The 24,337-nt window shown below is 25.9% G+C and overlaps 1 protein-coding gene across 1 annotated transcript in view; it reads right to left on the bottom strand.

The window, feature by feature from the left end:
* Positions 1-24,337, bottom strand: part of LOC117178486 (orexin receptor type 1-like) — a 182,466-nt gene that overhangs the window by 24,701 nt on the left and 133,428 nt on the right. Inside the window, exons 6-7 of the mRNA XM_033369912.1 lie at positions 15,647-15,770; positions 10,828-10,999 (exon numbers count right to left, since the gene is read on the bottom strand). Coding sequence (XP_033225803.1) covers positions 10,828-10,999; positions 15,647-15,770 — 296 coding nt within the window. The remainder of the gene's footprint in view (positions 1-10,827; positions 11,000-15,646; positions 15,771-24,337) is intronic.

Raw genomic sequence — 24,337 nt, 5'->3', positions numbered from 1 at the left:
ATAAAGAAAGAATAAATCATAATAAATTACATAGTTATTTCAGACGAGAGAGAACCATTGCAAATACCACAACCGTCTGAGAAAAAGAGTGAGGAATCGATGGAATATTCCACTACATTTGCTGGACAAAATTTTCCGGGGCATTGTGCAAGTGCAAAAGGTAAATTTTGTAATATGTTCATCTTATACATATCGAAACAGTTGAAAATAAAATAAAACTAAAAAAATATACTAATGTATGAAAAACTAAATTTAAATCGAATTTGCATACTATAAAGTAAGTTTTATAAAATATTAAACATAATTATTCATAATAAATTAATTATTTATGTCAGGCGAGAGAGAATCAGTGCACAAATCCCAATCACCTGTGAAAGAGAATGAGGACTCGGCACGATATTCCACTACACTTTCTGGACCAAACTATTCAGGACATTTCGAAAGTGCAAGAGGTAAATATTCAAATATCTCAATTTTATCCTTATCTAAATAGTTGAATATAAAATAAAACTAAAAAAAAAATTATTTAGAAAGCTTGGATGCATCATGGAATGCAGTAAATTACCATCCTGGCCCATCAACTTCTGCGAATCCCGATTCAAGGAACGATAGATGGGAACTGATGGAGCTCTGAAGAAGGAACATAATAATATAAGAACTTTACAAATTACAGATTACTTATAAATTACCAATTTTTATGTAAAATTATTGATTTGTGTAATATTTTCTTCGCATATAAAAGTGATTACTTATTGAAAAGATGCGAAAATAAGGTTTCATTTTTTATATAAATTATTATTTTATATAGTAAATAACTCCTGTATACGTCCTTTTTAAACATATTTAAGTTCTGCCATTGCAGGGTCAAAACAGGACCAAAATTTCGATTCGGACAGGACCTGGCAGGACCATAATAGGTTCTCGCCATTAGTCCTGTTTCATACCTAAAAGTGCTGAAAGCGGAAACATGCAGCACTTAGAAGGACCAAACTAGGACCTTAATCTATTATAAATAAGCCCTGTATAGATCCTGCTTACACAAACTTAAGTCCTAAAATAGCAGGCTCAAAATAGGACCAAAATTTTGACTCGGGTAGGTTTTTCGTTTGTTTGTTCATTTCGGTCCAAATTTGGTCGTTGGATTCTTGTATTTTTTAACAGGAGTTTGCATAAATTTGATTATTGGACGTTAAATAGGATTTTTAATTTGAATTTTAATCTCATTTAAATTTCTTAAATTTTGTAATATAAATTTGAATATTTTTCGAATTTATAAGTTATTTCAAAGATTTAACAATGAAAAGTAGTTCGAATAAATTGTTTCTTTAAATTTTACTAAGTCGATTAAGAGAAATAGGATTTGCACTTTTTTGTACCTATTGGGGGATTTTTGGACGAAGGAAAAATCACGTATTCATAGGAATAAAAATTCTAAAATTTTCTGAATTTAACGCTTATTACCGGGTACGCTGGGCTGCATTCATTCGGTCTAGTTTTAAGTTTCATAAAATCTGCAAGTAGCGTGTCTTCGTCGCTTAAAGTAATATATAATATAAGCATGTAATAATATTATACATTATGAAAAGTAAATAATAAGATATAATCAAAATTGTTCAAAAATTTATAATATAATAATATATACATTTTTAATGAAATCACTTGAAAATGTTTTTGTACACGATAGGAACCCGAAATATCTCTTTTCATTATCATTATTCACTTTTTATTATTTTATTACATCACATAATGCATGTAATTCTATTTAATATTACTCTAAACGAAAAAGACCCGCTAATTGCAGATTTTATTTGATTTAAAACTAGATCCGGCGACTGCAGCCTAGGATACAAAATAGCTATCGTGTTACATTTCACAAACGCAAAAAAAAATCATGTTAAATCACAAAAAAAACAATAACCTTTTTGTAATGAAAAGTTCTGGCCGTTATAATTGCCTTTAGAGCATGTGGTTAAAATATTACATTAAACAATTCTTTCTTCTAGGCGTAATATGGAACTTGCTATTCTTTAAAATCTTTTAAAAGTGTAAATTTTTCTCAGCCACTTTTGTAAAAAAAGTATCTATTCTTATTTTGTTTATTATTTTTCGTATTTAAGAATAATATACAAAAAGCTATTCTTTAAAACCTTTTAAAAGTGTAAATATTTCTCAGCTACTTTTGTAAAAAAGTATCTATTCTTATTTTGTTTATTATTTTTCGCATTTAAGAATAATATACAAAAAGCTATTGTTTAAAACATGTTAAAAGTGTAAATTTTTCTCAGCTACTTTTGTAAAAAAAGTATCTATTCTTATTTTGTTTATTATTTTTCGTATTTAGGAATAATATACAAAAGAAAATAATTAAATAGAGTTTATATCTATATGCAGGAATACCACACTGTTACTTAAATCAATTTTAGTCGTATTTTCTTCTTAACCACTTTTTAATTACTTTTTGAAGATGAAGTCATTATAGTAACTTGTTAAAAATATAGTTCACTTTATAGACACTTCCTTCAATGAATTCAAACAAAGTACTCAAGAATTTGTCAAATTGATTGCACTTTTTAAATTCCTTTGGCCTCTTTTTACTTATCCTTGACCCCTTGAAAATTATTTTTAATTTTAATACTTCCTGAAAATAAATAAAGAATTTAACGACCAAATTTGCACAAACACAATAAAATGTTCCCACTGGAATCTGAAAAAAGGGAACATTTCTCCTTTCTCCCCTCCCCTCCCCCTGAAAAAGAAAAAAAGAAGAGAAAACTATTTGTCCTTGTTTTTGAAAAAAATAAAAAGGAGAAAAGAAAAATGAAAAAGCAACCAAACAAATCCCCTTCCTTCTCTTTTTTCTTTCTTTCCCCCTCTTTATTCCCACCATTATCAAATCCCAATAAAAAATTTGGTCGTTAAATTATTGATTTATTTTCAGGAATTCTTTACATCGACTTGATTATTGGACGTTAAAAAGGGATTTGAAGTTTTAATTTTTATCTAATTTAAATATCCTAAATTTTAATTTAGCTGACTTGGATTAGAGGTCATTTTTATTTTAGGATTGTTCATTGATAGTTTGCCCTTTAAACTTTCACTTGATTTTCAGTTATTGATTTTCAGTTGTCAGTGAGAGGGCATCGTCGCAGTGCTGCTGTTACTGCTGGCAGCAAAATCTATTTTTATTTTCATTTAATTTTATTTTATTTTTATTTTATTTTTATTTTTATTTTTATTTTTATTTTTATTTTTAATTTTATTTTTATTTTAATTTAATTTTATTTCATTTTGTAAATTTTTTTACCTTGATAAGGGTGCTCTATGGGTGCCGAAACGTTGGTGATTATTATTATTTTTTTTAATATGTTTTTTATTGGAATTTAAAGATTGTGAGGATAAAGAGGACGAAAGAAACAAAAAAGAGAAGGAAGAGGCTTTGGTTGGTTGCCTTCTCATTTTTCTTTCCTTCTTTTTATTTTTGTCCGAAGTAAGGACGAATAGTTTTCTCTTATTTTTCAGGGGGTGGGGAGGAGGGAGAAATGTTCCCTTTTTCAGATTCCAATGGGAATATTCTGTGGTGTTTGTCCAAATTTGGAAGTTAAATTCTTTATGTATTTTCAGGAATTCTTTACATCAACTTGATTATTGGACGTTAAAAAGGGATTTTAAGATTTGATTTTTATCTAATTTAAATATCCTAAATTTTTATTTTTTATTTACTCTAATTTATTGAAATAAGTGGAATGTTTTGAATTTTTGTATATTGTTTTCAATAAATTTGAAGTCAGTTGAAATTCACCTTGATTTCTGATTAAATTATCCCTAATTTTGTCCAATACTTCTGAATTTTTAAGCACAATTCTTTGATTATTTTTATAGTTTTTTATGATCCCTTCTTTACTTAAATCTTTGGAAATTTATTTATTTTTAAAAATTGTCTTCAATTGCATTCTTTAAAAGTCTTATACCATTGATAACAGTTTCTTGAATATCCTTAAATTCTTACCAATTTACTCAATTTTTATTAAAATCAGTGGAATATTTGGGATGTTTTTAATATTGAACAATTCATTTGAAATTATTTGAAATTAATCCGGAATTGTTATTCATTTATCCTGAATTATTTTAAATTGTTTTGAATTCTTTGGAATTCTCTGAATTTTTTAACTTTCGCTGGAATCTTTTGCATTCACTTAATTCTACTCCATTGAATGGATTTAAAACTTTGCTTTTAGTTTTTTTTTTTTAATTTTCGGTAAAATCCGCCTGAAATTTTTGCAAATTATATCGAATCCTTTGAATTCAAAAGAACATTAGTCAATTTTTAAAAACCTTTTTTAAGTCAATTAGGGGTCAATACGAATTTTAAACATTTTTGTTGAATCTTCAATCAAATCAGGTTAATTTTCAAACCAAAAGCAAAACGAAGTTTTAACCGAAAAGGATTTTTTAGTCAATTAATAAAAGAAGCCTGTTTGAAAATATTCACTTCTGAAACTCAAAAGATAAATTTCTTGCAAAAAAGTTGACTTTTCCATTAAAATATTAATTTTCTAACAAAATAATAACATTTTAAACTAAAAAACGCGGGTTTTCAAAGAAATGAATGAAATTTCAACGGAAAAAGAGAAATTTCTAAGCAAAAATAGAATAGTTACATTTCCGATATAAAAGAAATTAAATTTAAACTAAAGAGAAGACGTACTTGAAACGAGATTTTAAAATTTTTAACCAATAATATTGAATTTCTATAAAAAAAAAGATTAATTGTCCACAAAAGATGAAATAATTCAATTTTTAGTTTAAGAAATAAATTCTTAATTTAAGTGTTCTATCTTCAATTGAAAAGGCAACAACTAAATAGTTTGAATTTCAGTTAAAAAACTTAATTTTTAACTAAAAACAACTAATTTTTAACAGAGCAGTTAAGCTTTCAACCGGGTAAATTAACTTTCAAATAAGATTATTAATACTCACAAAAAAAATAACATTTAACAAAAAATTTCCAGTTAGAAAAATCAATTTTGAACAAAAGGTACTGGTTTTTAACACAATAGTTCGATTTTCAATCAAAGAAATAAATTTCTGAACGAAAAAAAGAACAGTTTAATTCTCAACAAATTAACATAAATTATCGAAGATATAGTTAAATGTTTAATAAGTAGATAAATTTTCAAGCAAGAAGGTTAATTTTGATTTAAAAATTTTAATTTTCTACAAAAAAATGGAATAGTTAAATTTTAAATTAAAGAAATAAATTCTAAACTAAAATGATTAATATTCAGAAATTCAAATTAATCTTTCACAAATTTTTGGAACTTTCATACCCAAAAGTTTAATTTTCTATCAAAAAATACAAATGTTTAACAAATTGCATGAACCTCACAGATGAATGACCCATAAAGAAGATAACTTTTCAAAGAAATATTACATAATTCAATTTTAAGTTTAAAAAATAGAGTAAAAAAATATATAATTTTAAACAGAATAGTCCAATTTTCAACCAAAGAGATCAATTTTCAATTAAAATAATAGACCTTGAACTATAGCAATTAATTTTTAACAAAGAAGTTCCACTTTTAGTCATTAGTAACAGAATTTTCAACAAAAATGATGAATTATCAAAAAAACAATTGAATCCTCAACCAAAACAGATTAATTTTCAACCAAACCATTGTAATTTTTAACGAAAAAGATGCAATTTATACCTAAATAAATGTATATTTAGACAAAAAGACGAATTTTTAACAAATCAGTTAGATTTTCAATGGAAAAGAATTACTTTTCAACAGAATATAAACAAATAAATTGAAGGGTGTCAGGGCAGAAATAATGGAAAAAAACCAAGAAAACAAAAAATTGTTCTTAAAATTCAATTTATTACATAGAAGGCTTAAACGTGAAATATTTCAATTTTGTAAAGCTGAAAAAAACTATTTAATCATGAAATTATTAAAAAGAAAATAGCGTAATAACTAATAGATGATTTTTTAAGTAATTTTTTTCAATTGTTTAAAAAATTTATTTAAAAATGCGAGATATGCAAAAACTAATAGCGTTATTCGGTTTGACTACAAAAATTACATATTATAGAATTTATATTCATACTTCAAATAAAAGATTGCGTGCAAAATAAAATTGTCCAATACATCGATATTTTCTAATCTTTTTGCAGAATCGAATGGCGCTATCAGTTCTTCCTTATGTCGCAAAATTAAACAAATTGTTTAAACAAAAATTGAATTTTTAAGCCAATAGAACGAGTTTTGGAAAAAGTGGCAATTGCATGGAGATGTGACACCCTTCAACTATAATTACTTTCCATCACTGATTACTTTGTTGCTTTTGATAAATATATCTAATTTTCTATTGATTTTTTCGTGTTTTTTTACTTTAAAGTAAGAATATCAATTCTAAGGTAAAACATCAGGAAGCGAGAAAAACTTCCGACTCATGTGAACCGTCATTCGACAACGTGTGAATTTTAAACTCGTTTGTTATCTGAAATAACTTTACGCCCAGGAAGATTATAGTCTGCAACGCTTCGAAAATTCCGCTAGAGATGAATAAATAAATATCTATACCGCAATGGTTGAATAATTTGTTTTTGCGTGTTTCATGATCGATTTGTTTATAATTCACCTTGAATAAGACTTGACAAGAAAATTGGAGATGTTACTGCTCCGTTGATATTATGGACAAACAATAATTTATTAGTCGAATTTTTTAATTTCATAATTTAATTTTAAGCCAGCAAGGCGAATTTTTTAGAGGGTAGTTACATTTTCAACACGAATTTTCAATCCAAAAGGAAGAATTTTTAACAAAGCAGTTGAATTTCCGACCAAAAAAGCTAACTTTCACAAAATAGTTGAATATTTAACCAAATAATTAACCTTTCAACAAAATAGTTAAACTGTTTATGAAATCGCTGAATTTTCAACCTAAAAAGATGAATTTTTAACAAAAAAGACAAAATTTCAACTGAGAAGATTAATTTTCTACAAAACGTCGAATTTTCAACAAAACACATGAATTTTTAACCATTTTTTCGAATTGCTTATCAAAAAAGTGAAGTTTTCAACTAAAAATTAAAGAGTTAAATTTACAGTTCAAGTACAGATTTTAGAAAGAAAAAATTAGATTATTAACCATTTGAATTTTTAACAAACAAAATTATTTTTCTATTCGAACAGATCATGTTTTTTACTAAATAATGAAGTTTTCAAGCTAAGAACTCGAATGAAAAGAAAAATGTTTTAGAAAACAGTTGTATTTTCAAAACGAAAATATATGAATTGAAAAAAAAAGATTTCATTTACGACCAAATAGTTGAATTTTGAACTCAAAAGATGAATTTTTAACTAAATAAAAAAATGAATTTTTTATAAAGCAGTTTAACTTCAAACCAATAATTAATTTTTATTCAAATAAAAAATTAATTATCAAAGAAGCATGTAATAGTAGATATTTCAAAAAACAAAAAATGAAAATTTAAAATCAAAGGCAAATGTATTCAATAAAAAGGATTGATTTTTAACCAAGAAGTTGCATTTTATTTCCCAAATGATGAATTTTTACTAGAGCTTAAATTTCCGAACAAAGTTTTTAACGAACTATATTAATTTTCAGCCTAACACATGAATTTTTTAAATAAAATAAAGTAATTTAATTTTCAAATAAATAGTAGAATTTTCAAATCTCAATAAAGAAGTTAAATTTTTAATTTGAAAGATAAACTTTTTACTGAAAAAGACGAATTTTCAACAGAAAACATGAATTTTCAACCAAATAGTAAGATTTTTAACCTGTGAAGAAAAAATTTTCAACTAAAAATGGAACTGCTGTATTTTTAGATACAAAGCTCAAAAGATGAATTTCCGACAAAAAAGTTGTGGTTGAGTTTTGAACCAAAAATATAAATTTTCATTTAAAAAGTTAATTCTTAACTAAATTGTTTAATTTTCTATCAAATTATTAAAGATTTAAGTCGAAAAGGCGAATTTTCGACTCGAAAATATATAAATTTCCAACAAAAAATTTGAATCTTCAGCTATAAAAAATGGTTACAAAATTTAAAAATTAAGATGTATACTGAAAAAAATAAAATGATCAAATATAATTATGAAAGAAAGAAAAAAAGGACAATGGTGAAAATATAATGAAATATAAATAATATAATGACTTTTCAACCAAAAACAATTACCTTTAAGTAGTCCAACTTTCAAGCAAGACGATTTTTGAAAGAACTATATCAATTTTCTAATAAAAGCGAGATATTTTTTTTGAAAATTGAGAGATGATAAGACTTTTCATTGAATGTTGTCCATTTTTGACAATGTATTCTACTATTTGCTACTGCCCAGGCAACGCTAAATAAAATAGTTCATAACCTAAGAATTTTTGAGAAAAAAAAGATTGAGATGTTCTGAAAAAAATTTAGTCCAGGCATCTGGTATTTTTTTACCAGATTAAGCTGGTAAAGCGCGTTTTTTTTACGCATACCGGAAATATTTTAGAAAAAAGTTCAACAAATCGTGTTTGCGTAGACTGGCATATCCCATTGTATTTTAGAGCAAAATGTTTAACAGCGAAATTGAACTAGAGAAAATTTTGAGAAAGTTCAAAAAAAGGAGCATCTTTTATAACTAATATGCGCCGAGCTATAACACTTCAAAGATCCCCGATTTTTTTTCAAAAAAGAGGCTGAAAACTCCTATTCTGAAGTTTGTATATTAGTAATCTGGAATCTATTCATTTTACCCAAAGAATATGGATGTTGATGACAGTAGGGAGAATTTCGAATAATTCTAGAAAAAAGCAATGACCTAGTCCCAATAGGTCGTAATTTATGACCTTCCACAGTTGTCCACTTTTGACCTATTATGTTTTTTCAAAATTATCCATTTGTGAGTAAAGTTACGTTAATAATGGTAGAGAAAAAATTTTAGTGCAGAAAATTGTGCGTAAATCTAAAAAACAAATTTCTAGCTTTCATGAGTCGACAGTTATGACTTAAAAAACAAAATTTTTTTTGCTATTTTAAGCAAATTTTTTCAACAATTATTTAAGTGCTTATCTAACGAAAGAACAGTTACAGCAGAAATGATAGAAAACCCAACTTTTGGGCAAACAAAGAAAAATTGTTTGAGTTCTTACAGGTCACAAGTTATGACCATCAAACTTTGAGCATTTCTATTTTAAAAGTTCTGCATGCAATGGTAAACAAACTCTGACCGTATTTGACAATTTTGGTGTCCTACACCCATCTGCAGTTAATTAAAAATATAATTTTTCTATTTTTCGGTAAGAAAAATTCCTTTTCATACATTGTTTAAATAATACTCTTCACACTATCAATTCTGTGCATATATTATGTATTTTCCTTGTGAAAATTACTTCCAGAATATCTCTTGTAAAAAGTGGATGAAGACAAAATTATAAATTTACTATTTTTACATGATTTATTTATTGTTAATAATAAATGTCATTTAAGGAATTAGTTTTATAACATTGTATTAATTTATGGTAAAAATGCTAACAATTGATAAATTAATCATGGAAGAGGAAATATTTATTTTGAATTGTCTATAATATTAAATTATGTCAACAGATAGATTAGGCACTTATGCAATTACCAAAAAAATTATTCAATTAGCTTATTGATTGAATGATTGATTGATAAATTACTAAGTATTAGGAATCGAACTATGTCGTAAAAACTTGAAAATTGTTTTATAAAATGAACACTTTTAAATGTAACTTAACATTATATTTTTAATAATTTCATCAAGAATACTTCCTTACCATGAGTATATTTGAAAACTAATTTTTATATTTAAAGTACCATCTAATTAAATAATAAAATCGATGATTTTTTTATACCGATTCATTATTTCTTTATAGAGTGAAAAATATATCAAATAGGCACACAATTTATACTGTTTAGAGTGTTATTTAAGCAATGGTTAAAACATTTTTAAAATTTAAAAATGAAAAAAAGTCTATTTTTTATTAGCTACTGACGCAAATGTGCCAGGGAAATGCTCAAATAGATCGCAGTACAGTTTCTAGTACATGCAGAATCTTCCGAATGGAAAGGGTCAAAGTTCAATGGTCATAACTTGTGACCTATAAGAGATAAGACATTTTCTTTTTTTTGTTGTTGTACAAAAAATTTAGCAGTCTGTAATTTATAGTTTTACCATTTTTCCATATGATTTGCATGAAGTAAGCTATTAAAAAAACTTTTTTGGCTAAAAATAAGAAGAAATATGTCACTAATGGTCCACTTTGGGAGATCATTACTTATGACCTATTGGGGCTAGGTAATTGGAAACCACTTTAATAAAAATCCAACACATTTTTTCGTAAAATTAATAACTTGCAAAGTAAAAACATAAACTTCAGAAATCAGTTTTAGTCTGTTTTTTTTTTAAATCGGGGTTCTTTGAAGAGTCATAACTCGGCGCCTATTAGCGATAGAAGATTCTTTTTTTTTTTGTTGACATTCTCAGAATTTTATCTAGTTCATTTTTGCATTTAAGAATTTTGTTTTAAAGCGCAATGGGACAAGTCAGTCTACAAAAACACAATTTTCGAAACTTTTTTTAAAAATATCTCCGGAAAACGTCGCGTCGTAGTCTTTTCTAGAAAATTTTGAATTTTCTTTAGGATCCCTAAATAAATCGTATTTTATTGACGAATTCTTTTGCGCATCATACGACCTTGATCCCCGAAGACTATTTTTTTTCCGTTTACACTTCAAACCGTTATTTGAGGAGTCCTCTTAGAAGTAACCCAATCAGGGTAGAGTCAAGACTTACTTTGCGATGGGGTTTTCTACGTGCTAGTCCATGGGGACTCCGGCAGAGTATTTCCGACACACTTCTTCGGAAGTTTCGGGTCATAAAGCAGTACACGATGGGATTGAGTGCACTGTTTGCGTGTCCAAGAAAAAGACAATACGATAGCACTTCTGACATGGCCCTTCCTTCACCTGCAAACAATTTTTTTTATCTTCTGTTACTTTTATTGGATTGCCAAGAGTATACGAATAGGTCGAAATCAAAACAAGAAAAAGAGAAAAGTCTGGGTAAGAGGTATTCTTACCTCGGATCGTCAAAAAAGGAAGAGACATTATAAACTAGATGGATTGATTTAAGGTTTTCAGAAAATTTGGTCAAATGCCAAATTTTGTACAGCTCTAGAAATTCATAAAATGATGGGATAATTTTGTTTAGGTTTATTCAGGGCTTAAAGTGTGTCTTCAAACTATTTTAAAGGAATTTTCCAGCTTTACGAGGACAAAACAAAATAGATTTTTCCAGGTAACTTTTATTTACAGTGAAAAAATACTTTCCACGACATATAGTAGGATTTGTAGGTCAGGTAGAACTAAGAAATGTGTGAAATAGAAAATTCCTTTTTTTTCCTCAAAATCTGATTTTATGGTCAAGAAACCATTTTTATTGATTGTTCATTTTTTCACAGTGATAAAACTCGAAGCTACAATCGAAAATACTTCAATGTTTCACATTTTTTCACTTTTACAACAATTCAATGACTTTATAAAATAAAATCATTTTTCGCTGTTGACATACTCAAAGTGAGTTTAATTCTGTGTGTAATGAGCTTTTTATATTCTCATCTCAATGAGACGGTCATGGTTTTATATGAAAATTCATTTTCGTGGATTTTTTATATTAAATTTTAAAGAAATTTTACTGAGTTATCGAATTTTAAGCTAATTTAAATTTAATTTTGAATAAAATCATTAAATTTCTAAAAAAATAATTGCATTTTTAACCAAATTATAAAGTCTCAACCTATAAAGAAGAATTCTACATGCATGATCGAATTGTAAACAAAAATGATTAAAATTAAACAAAAAAGTTGCAAAGTCAACAAAAAAATTAAATTTTTTTAACGACACTTCATTTATCACATAAAAAAATTTTAAACTAAAAGAACGAATTTTCTGTTCAAATAAACAAATGTACAACAAAGCGGATAAATTTCCAACCAAGAAGCATGTCTTTTTAATAAATTTTTTTAATTTCCAATAAAATATATGTATTTTTAATCAAACACTGAAATTTTCTACCTAAGCAAATTAATTTTAAACGAAATAGTCGAATTTAAAAAAATTAAACTTTAACCGAAAAATTCGCATTTTCGTAGAAAAAATTGAATTTCTTTAGAAGAAACTTCAAGTCTTAGAAAAAAAAGGTGAATTTTAAATTTAAAAGGACAAATTTTTCTTCAAATAGAAAAATCATTAACAAAAGGCATGAATTGTCAACCAAAAAGCATGAGTTTTCAAAAAGTACTTACATTTTCAAAAATAGTTGAATTTTTAACCAAATACTGAAATTTTTTACACAAAAAAATGAACTTTCGGCGAAATAGTTGAATTTAAAAAATATATATTTGAATTCAACTGAAAAAAGTTAAATTTGCATTAAAACTATCTGAATTTTCAACAAGAAGATAAATTCTCAACCAAAAATGAAAGAGTTAATATTTTTTAACTTTTCAGTGAAATACTTAAATTTACAACCAAATAGTTGAATTTTCAACCAAAGATCATTTTTGTACTAAAATAATAAATCTGCAATCAAGAAAATGAATTTCTAAGAAAGTAGGTAAACTTATAATAAAAAAATATCAATTTTCAAACCAGAAGGCGAATTTTGTTTCCAATATTTAAATGTTTAAACTATAAATATTAATTTTCTAACAGAAGAACGCATTTTGTATAAAGTAATATAATCTTGAACGAAAACGATGAAATTGCAATTAAAATTGTGTATCTCTAAAGAGAAAAAAATCATTTTGACACTGTAGTTCCCATTGCAGCCCAGGAGTTAAATTTTCTAACCAAGAAGATGACATTTCGACAAAAAAGATTTTTCAGTCAGTCAAGAAAATAAATTACAGCTAAATTGTGGAGCTCTCAAGGCAGAAGATGAATTTTTTGCAAAGCAGTTGCATTTCCAACACGAAAATATTAATTTGCAACAAAAAAGTTCATTTTCCACTATGAAGCTGCAGTTTAAACAAAAAGAGAAAATTTCAACCAAATTATTATTTTTCTACCAACAAAGACGAACTTTGAATAAAAAAGACCAATTTTCCATAAAAATGGAACAGTTACATTTTCAGCTAAAGAATTGATTTTAATTTAGAAAATGAGTTTTAGAACAAATAAATAATAAAATATGTAACGCAAAAGAAATTTTCACCCAAATAGTCTTTTTTGTGCGCGATTTTGGACCAATCCAGTTAGATGACTACATTTTCTAAAAAGGAATAGCAATAATGCAAAAAATGTGCTGCATTTCTTAAACTGCTAATATTTACTATATTCTTTTAACAACAATTTAAATAATAAGACTTCTTTCAAAAAATCAAGGTAATTTTTTTGGATCAAATTGAAATAACTCTTAAAATTTATGAAATAATAAAGTGGTTCAACTATTATACAAATTCGGAATAAATTAATATTCTACCAAAAACATTTTTTACACACAATCTTTCTCCTAAGAAATAACATAATTTCAATTTAAATTAAAATAATTTTGAATTTATTATTCTTGGCAGTAGTTAAAGGTGCATTCAAAGAAAATCTCTGATTTTGCAAAATTTTTTTCAAAGTCTCTGACTCTCTCCGATCAAAAAAATGGCCTAACGTTTTTCTACTTTTTAGTAAAATATTATAAATCAAGAAAACTATCAAAAAGATTAAAGTTATGATTATAAACAACTTGAAGTTATGTTTATGTTTTTCTTTGTAAATTTATACTATTAAACAAGAATCCAACTATTTGATTATCTACGTATTTTACATAAAAGTTATGTATTAATTCTGAAGTTAAGATATCAATTTTCATTATTTTCACGAAATATTGCGTCAGAAAATTTTTTATTTTATTTTATATGATGAATACCATGAAAGAGATAATTTTTTATTAATAATAATCTCAAAATTAAATGTAAAAATTGCGTTAGACAAAAGAAGACAATGATAGCGCGCAGAGCTCGCATCTTAGTTTTGTATTTCTACAACCAAAATGTTGTAATACTTAAATCACATTTTTTTAAACATTTTCAAGAATAAATATTTTTTCCTTTCACAAATGATCTAAATATTTAACTTTTAGAAAATAAGAACAATATTTATTTTTCTCTTTAAATTTATCAAAATTTTTCAAAAATGTCGGAAAACAAAACTTATGACTTGTTAGCTTTTTCCTGATAAAAGTTCAGCATGACATTCTAATACGACTGTCAAACAGAAGCTTATTCTCTCTCTTGTCCACTTTTCGTTTACCTGACAGTTTCAGAAAATACATCATTTTTGTTAGTTCCCTGAATAATTTTTATTTTATCACTCATTTAGACAGTTTTTTATTATCTGGTGTATTTCAAGAAAATATTTGAAATAATAGGCTATAAAACCATTCAGAAAAATTAACTAATAGATACTATATTTTCAGTTTAAATAAATATACCACATTTTTTAAAAATTTAAAGTAATTTTATAGTTTTTATATAATTTCAAATCAATCAGATAGGCAATGTTGAAAACGCCTATAATCAACTACCGTGATGACATAATTTTGCGAAATTTTTAAATTATCGTATGTGGTAAATACTGAAAATAATGATCAAATCATGCATTTTTTGAAAAATGAACATTTCTGAAAGTAAAATTTACGAAAGAAAATAAATCTACTGATAGTGTTTTTCCTGAAAATAATAAATTCTACAAATTTCAAATTCTCGAAATTAGAATATTGCCGAATTTGTACATTTCCGAAATTAGTTTATTATTGATGAATTTTTAAATTTCTGTACAAGAGCAAGATTTACTTGTATGCTCCAAAACAAATACCTAGTGTGAAATAATATACTATTCTTGAATAACAACAATATTTTTTGGTATGAAACTTCGGCTATTTATTACATTTCGGAATTTGAAAATTTGTTGTTTAAAATTGTATAAATAAAAATTCCGGATTGCTTTATTTTCATTGGGGGATTTTTATTATTTGAAAAGTTTCTGTTTTTTAAATTACTTTGTCAGTATGCTTCGACATTTCAGACTTTAAAAATTGGGAAAATAGGGTACTTTATGTTGATCCACATTCCTGGTTAGATTAGAGCGTAGCGCTCAGAGTTTCTAAATGGATTCCTGTCAAAAATTCATTTCTACCACCTTTTTTCATATGAAATTTTTTTCTTTTCATCCTTCAACACTTTGACTTCAAGACAAATTCTTTTATAGAAAATTTTCAAATTTTGTATACAATTGAACACTTATATTTCAGTCCATTATACTCATATGAGATAAAAAATAACATAATATCACAAGAATAAAAGAAATAATGAAAAATATAGAATAAAGAAAATAAAAGAGTATAAAAGTAGAATGTAAACACATTTCATATTATTTTAACAAGTTTGGTAACGACCTTTTACCAGAAGTTCAAAGCGTTTGCAAGTATAATATATAATTAGTTAAAATTGAAAAGTTTCACTTAGTTTAAAAATACCTTCATAATTGAACTTTCAATATAAATATTGAAGTTTTCGATAAAAATTATGTATTGTATAACTTTCTAATAAAATATGTACTCACTGATCACCCCTAGATCGACCAGTAGTCTGAGTACGTTATAAGGCAGCCAACAAAGGGCAAAGAGCACTGCAAGCAAAAGCAGAATCCATGCCACTCGCCTCCTTTCACGAACCAGCCTGAATCCCTGTTAACGAAGAAAATTATTTACTTCTACAACTTTTCGAAGATTCATTATTTGAAGCTTTACTCCTTACTTTTCCTTGAATTTTTAAATTGTGTAACAGAAACGAGACAACATTTTTCCGTTTTTTACCCAAGCTCTTAAAACTAAATAGATTTTTAAAATTGTTAATATAAAATAATATTTCATTTCTTATTACAATTTTAATAATTTGTTACAATTAAAACAAATATTTGTCATAAAATCATTGTAAAGAATATAGAGAAAAACTAGAAGATAATTTATGATTAAAAAAATGTATTGATAAATTGTTGAATCGAACGGTGCTGTTAATTTTTATGTATCTCGAGTTTTGAAACAATTTAAGAATTACAAATTTTCTTACGAAGATGTATGATTTAATTTTAGAGATTTTCCAAGCCAATAATATTTATTTGAAAAAAGTAGTGTAAACATCGTTTTATGAAAAAAACCTAAAGTTAATGGCCTTCAATTGAAAATATTTAAAATTAGAGAATTTTTAATTGCAAACATTCAAAGTTGTAGAACTTTGAATTGTAAGCCTTAGAAATCGAAGACGTGGAGATTTTTCAATTTTGGAAAGTTACAATTAAAAATGATGCAGGTTTCAAGTGTTACAATTCAAAATTCTGTTATTTTGTTGATTCACATGGGAAATTTTTTCAATTTGGAAAATTTAGAATTGAACAATCTTGAATCTTGGCAAAATTTAAGAATTTTTATTCAAACATTTCTATAATTGAATATATTCTAGTTTTAGATCTTTACAATATTCAACATTGAAGAATTTTAAATTGCAAATCGCTAAAATTAATGGATTTCAATTTTGCATCTTCAGAGTTAAACTATTCCAAAAGGAGTTGTCAAAATTGCATCATTTCCCATTATACACAATATATATTTAAGAGTTTTTAGTTAAAAATATTTAAAATTAAAGAATTTTAAATTGTAAATCTTGAAAATTGAACTGTTGAAAAAATGTTCCAAATTACTTGAAAATTGAGCAATCTGCAATTCTGTATGTAAATACAAAATTAGAGAATTTTCGATTAATTCCTAAAAATGGTAGAACGTGAATTGTAAATCTTTAAAATTGGTGTTTTAGTAGTTTTTAATTTTGAAAATTTTCAATGAAAAATTATGCAAATTTTAAGTTTTACAATTCAAAATTGGGTAACTTCAATTAATCACTTTGAACATCTCTTTAATTTGAAAGACTTAGAATTTTTAAAACTTGACACATGAATAAGAGTCATTAGCTAGTATTCAGTAGATTTACAAACGTACAATTTTATAATTTCTTTAGGAAAGCAAATGTTGACTAGTCAAAAACTTTATTTTTAAAGCAAAATTTCCACTTTTCTGAACTTATATTCATTAAATGATACAAATGAACTTTAGTATTTATTCAAACTATTATTCTTTGGAAAGTACTATTTTCTTTGTTACATACTTTACAGTCATTCTTTTTGTTTGAAAATTTAACTGCTTCATTGATAATTCCTATTTTGGGCTCGCAATTTTTGTTGTGGAAAAATTAACGATTTTATTGATCATTTGGTTTTTCTTCGTTAAAAATTTATTTGTTTCAACTGAAAATTCAACTATTCTATTTTTGTTTAAAAATCTATTTTTGTTAGTTGAAATTTGTAATTATTTGGATAAAATTTACGTGTTTTGTTAAAAATTTGACTTTATTGATAAAAAATTAATCATTTTTGTTCAAAATGTAACTGCATTATTCAAAGTTAATTTTTTGGCGTATAGATTCATAACTTTAGTTGAACATTTTACTACAGTGTTAAAAATTCATTTTTTGGTTTAAAATTAATCTTTTTTTTCTAATCGTGAAGAACAATTTTTTGTTGAAAATTCTTCTTTTTGGCTTACAAATTCAACAATTTGGAAGAAAATTCATTTATTTGTTAGAAGCCTCAACTCTTTTGCAAAAAATTGTCTTTTTTTAAATCAAAATTAATTGTTTTTTAATGTACATTGATCTTTTTTAATTCAACTTTAATTCAACTCTTGTTGAAAATTCATCCTTTTGTCGAATTCAACTGCTTCTTATATAAAATGAAAATCTCTTCTTGGTTGAAATATCAACTTTTGTCATTTTTGTTCAGAATTGATCCTTTTTGCTTTAGTCTAAAAAAATTATTTTATTTTCTCGTACTGATTTTATTTGTTTTTTGCTCTAGTAGAGAGGAAAAAATACATTCTTACCTTATTTTAATGTTTTTATTTTGTCGGCTTGTAGAAATTGATTTTTAATGATAATGTTAATGTTAATGTCAATATTAATGTTAATGCTAATGCTAATGATAATGTTGATGTAAAAGTTAATGTTAACGATAATGTTAATATTACTTTTAATGTAAATGTGAATGTTAATATAAATATAAATTTTAATGTTAAACGTAAATATTTAATAAAAATTAAAGCTCAATTTCCACCAGCTCTATAAAAAAATAAAAATAAATTAAAAACTAATTTTCTGCTCTCTATCGATAAAAAACACATCAAATCATTTAAATCGTTGTCTATTACATCAAAAGTAGGGTTAGGCGCGTGTTTTCACACGTAAAGTGTAATTCGGTGAGTGGTGTACGATATCTGATTGAAAACCCGTATGTTCTAAAACTATAGGACCCCCCAAACAGTGAGCGTTTGGTAGTCCTTTTCCGAAATGGTGCAAGAACGTCCTATGAAGTGAATGAATTTTGATAATGATAATGATCACTGCCCGAAGATTCTTCTGTTTTGTGATAATTGATGTTATTTTAGCGAACATGATCATTAATTTATTTATTTCTGATGTTAGATACTTCCGATTACTGGTCAAATAATGTCCTGGACAAACGAGAAAAAATCTGTCATGGCCCAGATTTTAACCCGAAACGCCATTATTCAGGAGTGGACCGCTAATCAATTACGACACCGGGGCTTCAGCAGATAATTTCCTGTTCTTCCTATATTCACAGGATAACGTAGGTCTACACCTTTATAGTCTGTGCATTTTTAATGATTAATTCTAGTCTAAATAAATTCACTGAATCTGAATATAATTCAGAAATTGATGTTGTTCTGTGAAAAACATTAAAATCTTTCGAAAAATGGAAATTATAAAATATTTTGACAACATAAAATTCTTGGAACCATTAAAATTTGTTTAAAAATTGACGATTATTTTTAGAAAACCAATAAGTACTTAGAAATATTAAAATCTATCGACAATTTGGCGAGATAACATGTTTCTCCTGCTTTTTTAGGTTGACACTGGGACGCGCCACACCATATAATACGCGTCGTTTGAATCTTGTTGTCAAAAAAATGTCTTTTTAGGTATTAATTAAAACAAAGTTTCCAAAAAACTCAAACTCTCATAAGTCTGCCATTTTTGGGATTTTTAAAAAATATTTGAAACTTTTTTTACTACCAATTTGTCAAATCCCATTTCGTCATGAAAATGTTTCTGATCAAATGAAGTTGACTCCCCCCTGTATAAATCAAAATAACTTTTATCAATCCGTGAAATAAGAGGAATAACGGTGTTAAGAAATGAAGCTACAAATTAAGGATGTACACTACGTACAATCAATTTCAAAAGTTGCCTACCCTTAAATTGATTTATGAAATCAACTAAAAAAGATCTATTCTTAATTTCTGTAAATCTTGATGGAGGCTTCTAAGCACACTTCAGAAAAAAAGAATTAAGGTTCAAATTGTTTATTTAACAGTAGTTATTCAAAGGTTTAGTTTTTTCTTTCTCTTTAGGGAAAAGTTACAATTTTTATGTATTCCTATTGATCAAGTTCTCACTTTATTCTTCGAAGATCTATTTGCGTTGATTTTATTTTTAAAAGTTGAGAAATCATACAGTTACTATTGTTGTAAACAATCATAGAACTGTACAGAATCCTTCGAAGAATCAAATGATGCTTTGATCATTAGGATTAAATAAAAATTGTAATTGTTAAATAAACAATTTTAACCTGAGTTACTTTTTTCTGAAGTGTGCTTAGAATTCTCCATCAAGATTGACAGAAATTAATAATTGCTTTTTTTTGTTGATCTTATATATCGTTTTAAATATAGGCAAGTTTTGAGATTGACTGCACGTAGTGTATATCCTTAATAGATTTCGCTCGATTGTCTGAGGCTATCATTTCCAGTCATAAGTCTTAGAAATTAATCAAGTGGTGCATTTTTTACTTATTTTTCAAAAAAATCAAAGGGCTGTGAGGCCAATTTTTATTGAGAGCGTCTTGTATGAATGTTCTCTAATGAAGCAAAGCGACAGGACGTGTAAGTTTACGCTCTACTAAGCCATGCATCCTTCTTGGCAAGGTGATTAACTCGCATAACTAATTCTGAGGCCTTGTTAACATTAATCAATATTAGCACTAGAGTTTAAGTAAAATGCCACTTTTATTGTTTTAAACGAAAAAAAAACAATAAAAAAATGGTTATTCTGTTCTTTAAAATTCCAGGGGTGAGAGGTTTCTTTGGCGTAGATGATGTTTTTATAAAATAATAAATGAGTGTCGTTTGGCAGTGAGGAAATAAAATATTGATGCAAACACCTGTTAAAAAAAAACAAGAATGCACATTTCAACCAAATACTTCAATTTTAAACGAGCAAAAAAATTCATTTTTGACGAAACAGATGTACTTTCGACGAAACAGATGCATTTACAACGAAATAGTTGAACTTTCAAGAACAAGAAAAGTATTTTTAATAAAATAGTTCAATTTTTAACGTAATGGTTTTATTTTCAGCTCACAAATATATACTTTCAATATAACAGAATTTGAACATAATAATTAAATTCAAAACTAAAATTATGAATCTTTAACGAAAAGTGCATTTATAACTAAAAAAATTGAATTTTCAACCAAAAAGGTAACTTTCAACTAAATAGTTAACTTTTCTAAAAGAGCAATAGAATTTTTAACCCCAAAAGAGGAATTTTCTACAAAAAGTTAAATTTTCACCGAAAAATATGAATTGTTATTAAAAAATAATTTTAGAGCAAATAGTTGAATTTTTAACTAAAAACTATCAATTTTCAAGAAAATATATAATAATTGAATTTTCAAGAAAATATATGATAATTAAATTTTTAAGAAAATATATAATAATGACATTTTCAAATAAAATCATTAATTTCTAACAAAAGAAAAAATCAACAAAGCAGTTACATATTCAACCAATAAAATGACGGTTTAATACAACAGTTAAAATTTCAAATATGTCATTTAATCTTTCACAAGAAATAAAAAAATGAAACCTCTATAAAATAATTCAATAGTTAAATCATCAACTAAAGATGATTAATTTTCAACCAAAAATGAAATAGTTAAATTTGCAGCTCAAAACAATTATTTTCAAGCTATAAAATGAATTTTTAACAAAGTAGTTTAGTTTTTTACCAAGTAGAGTTAATTCCAATGTAAAAGTATGAATTTTTAATGACAAAATTTAATAGTAGAATTTTCAACTAAAACAATGAATTTCTTGTCAAAAATTGATTAGTTTAAAAGTTTCATCAAAAGAAATTAATTTTCAACTGAAAACATGAAATTTCCATGAACTAGTTAAATATACAACCAATTAATACCATAGTTGAATTTTCAACTGAGAAAAATTAGTTTTTTGCCAAAATGGAGTATTTCGAAATTTTTATTAAAGAAAATAAATTTTCAATTAAATAAATATAATTATCAAAACAAATTTTATTTGAACAAGATAGTTAATTCTTCAACCAAATAGTAGAATTTTAAAACAAATTAGATAAATTCTTAACTGAAAATATGAAAGTAGACTTTTCAATTTGAAAAAAATTACTTTCAAACAACAAGATTGGATTTTTCTCTATGGCAGTCAGTTCAAATTTAAGCGAAATATTGGGAAAAAGGGGGAAATTACTTAAAAGCATGAAAAAAGAAGAATTTAAAAAGAGGGGGAGGCGCTTAGCTTGGAGAAGGTGAAGTCTATATTTGGATGCTCTACTTGCAAAGTAAGATCAATAATTTTCATTTCTTCAATAATTTCAAAAAAATCTTATTTCAATTTACATTTTACACGTTCATTTTTTGAACGGTCCCATATCAAGCATTTTTCTGAAATAAAATTTGAAATTTTTTTATTTTTAAAAAGATTTCTTCGTCCATAATTGACTTTGTTCTACTACAAGTTGACAGTTTTTAGAATGTATAAATAATATTGTTTAAATTAAAAAAAAGGGAAATTAATAATAAAAATTCAAATTTTCATCGTATGAAACATTTTACAAAGAAAATGTCAAAGTGCAAGCTCTACTTCTTTCTGATGTAAAAAGTATTTTTTATCATTCTCGATTTTACTCGTAGAGTGAATTATTTTCCACGATTAATCTCGGCTGAATTTTTGTTACGCATGGGAAATCACACGAGATCAATGTTTGAATGACAAAAAACTAAAAAGTATTTTGAATAAAATAGTCATAAATAGAAAAAATTCTAATCTTCCATTATAATTTTACATTTAAGAAATTAAATAAAGGTTCGCGTCTGTTAACGTATTGTTGTTTCAGTTTGATATTTTTTATTTGTTACAATCATATAAAAATTACTTACGAATTCTAAAAAATTAACACAATTTTCTTTAAAAATGTACTTTTTTACGAATGAGGGAATGAGTATTTTCTTCATTTATTTGAAGCAGGGAATCTTTATTCTATAATCAACCATTAAAAACTAGACAAAAATATGAAACATGACAGCTGTTTTCTAAAAATTATTAATTGTGCATTTTCTCAAAAACACTACTTTAAACTGTTTTATTTTTGAATTTCAAGAAATAGTAATATATAATAGAATTCACGTGAATTTAGTTCTTGGTCAACCACTATATTGGAAAAATGAATTTGGAAAAAATCGCATTTTTGCATTTTTCTTGAAAAAAACGAAAGGTACAAAAAATGTTAAGAAAAGTTCTAAAAAAAACACCTTTCACTCTTATGTCAGATTCTGCGCTCTTTACGAGAAATAAATAAAAAATTAAATAACAATAAAAAATGCCTTTGGCTCACAAATGGTTTAAACCAAATAAAACTGATAGAATGCCTTTTTTATATTAGTGGAAACTTTTTAAACATATTTTTGAAATGTGTGGTTTCCGTGATAATCTTCTTTTAATGTGTTCAAAACTCGATAAAAGATAAAGAGTTTCTGGAACGCCGCCAACTTTATTTCTTATATCTTGTTTACAGTTTCTGCTTATAAGGTGGTCACATTCACATAAACTCACATTCATGTGAAAGGACAAAAAGTCAGTAAAAACCCTTTTTACAAATAATATTCAGCAGGTTGTAACAGTTTTCTTAAATTAGTATGCTTTTATATCAACAAATTAATGATTGAAAGAACGATTTCAAAATTAGAAATATTTTAAGACTTTATTTTTTAAGTTTTTAGTATGGATATATATATATATAAACACTAAAACACTTCATTTCTTTAACAAAATTAATACAAAAGTTTTCGGCTATGACTGATATTTTCAATTGTTCAATATTTGATAACGTTAATTTTTTTAGATAAATTTAATCCACAATTACAATTTTTCTTCAATTTTCAAAAAGTAGATTCTGTCTTCCCAACGAAATCAAGGTTCAATCACAGGGCAAGGTCCTTCGCAAATAATACTTTATCTATCCATAATAATTGTTTTTTATATACTATTTTATTGAGATAAATCAAAACTTGACTACTTGTCAACAAATGGATTTTTTTAGGAAATCGACTGCTAAATATTCAGGAAAGACTTCATTTATCAGGAGACTTTGTTAGTCGATATAATTATTTCGTTATTTATTTAAATAAATTTTATTAGAAAATACAACTAGAGAGTAAATATCGAAGACAACTACATTTAAAAGAATATTCGCTGCAGTTTCGCGACCACAGATAGTAAAATTAAATTTGTTTAAAGAAACGATTGCTTACTATACAAAAATCTTAATCGTGGATTTCTTAGTAAAATTTTTTATAAAAAAAAAACAATTGTGACGTATTTTAACTAATGAGTTAAATCGCTTTTAAGTCATTGGTAGTCGATTTCATAACCAAAAACAGCATCAAATTGTTGATAAGTAGTGATGTATTCGATCATATAGGCCGAGAGATTATATATATTTTCTATTATCACGCGCACGTCCTATTTAAATATAATTTTTACAGCGAGAAGTTGGCGAAACTGAACTAAAACAGTAGAGGAATGAAAAATTATCGGCTCGCCGTGAAACACTATTGATAAGTAGTCAAGTTGTGAGTTTGTTTATAAAATGGTTCAGAAAGTAAAAAATTGCAAATGTTTGGTAAAGTATCATAAGAAAAGGATTTTTATAAATAATTTGAAACTGATTCCCTCTAATCAATGAAATCTGTCGTTTGATAATACATATTGTTTTTTTCCGACAAATTTCTTATTTATTTTGTTAAAAGAGCGAAGTCTTTAGAGCGCGAAATTTCTATATTGTATATTGTATATATTGTATACAATA

This window comes from Belonocnema kinseyi, chromosome 8 (assembly GCF_010883055.1).
Source record: "Belonocnema kinseyi isolate 2016_QV_RU_SX_M_011 chromosome 8, B_treatae_v1, whole genome shotgun sequence".
NCBI lineage: Eukaryota > Metazoa > Arthropoda > Insecta > Hymenoptera > Cynipidae > Belonocnema > Belonocnema kinseyi.
This window is presented reverse-complemented; position numbering and strand designations above follow the sequence as displayed.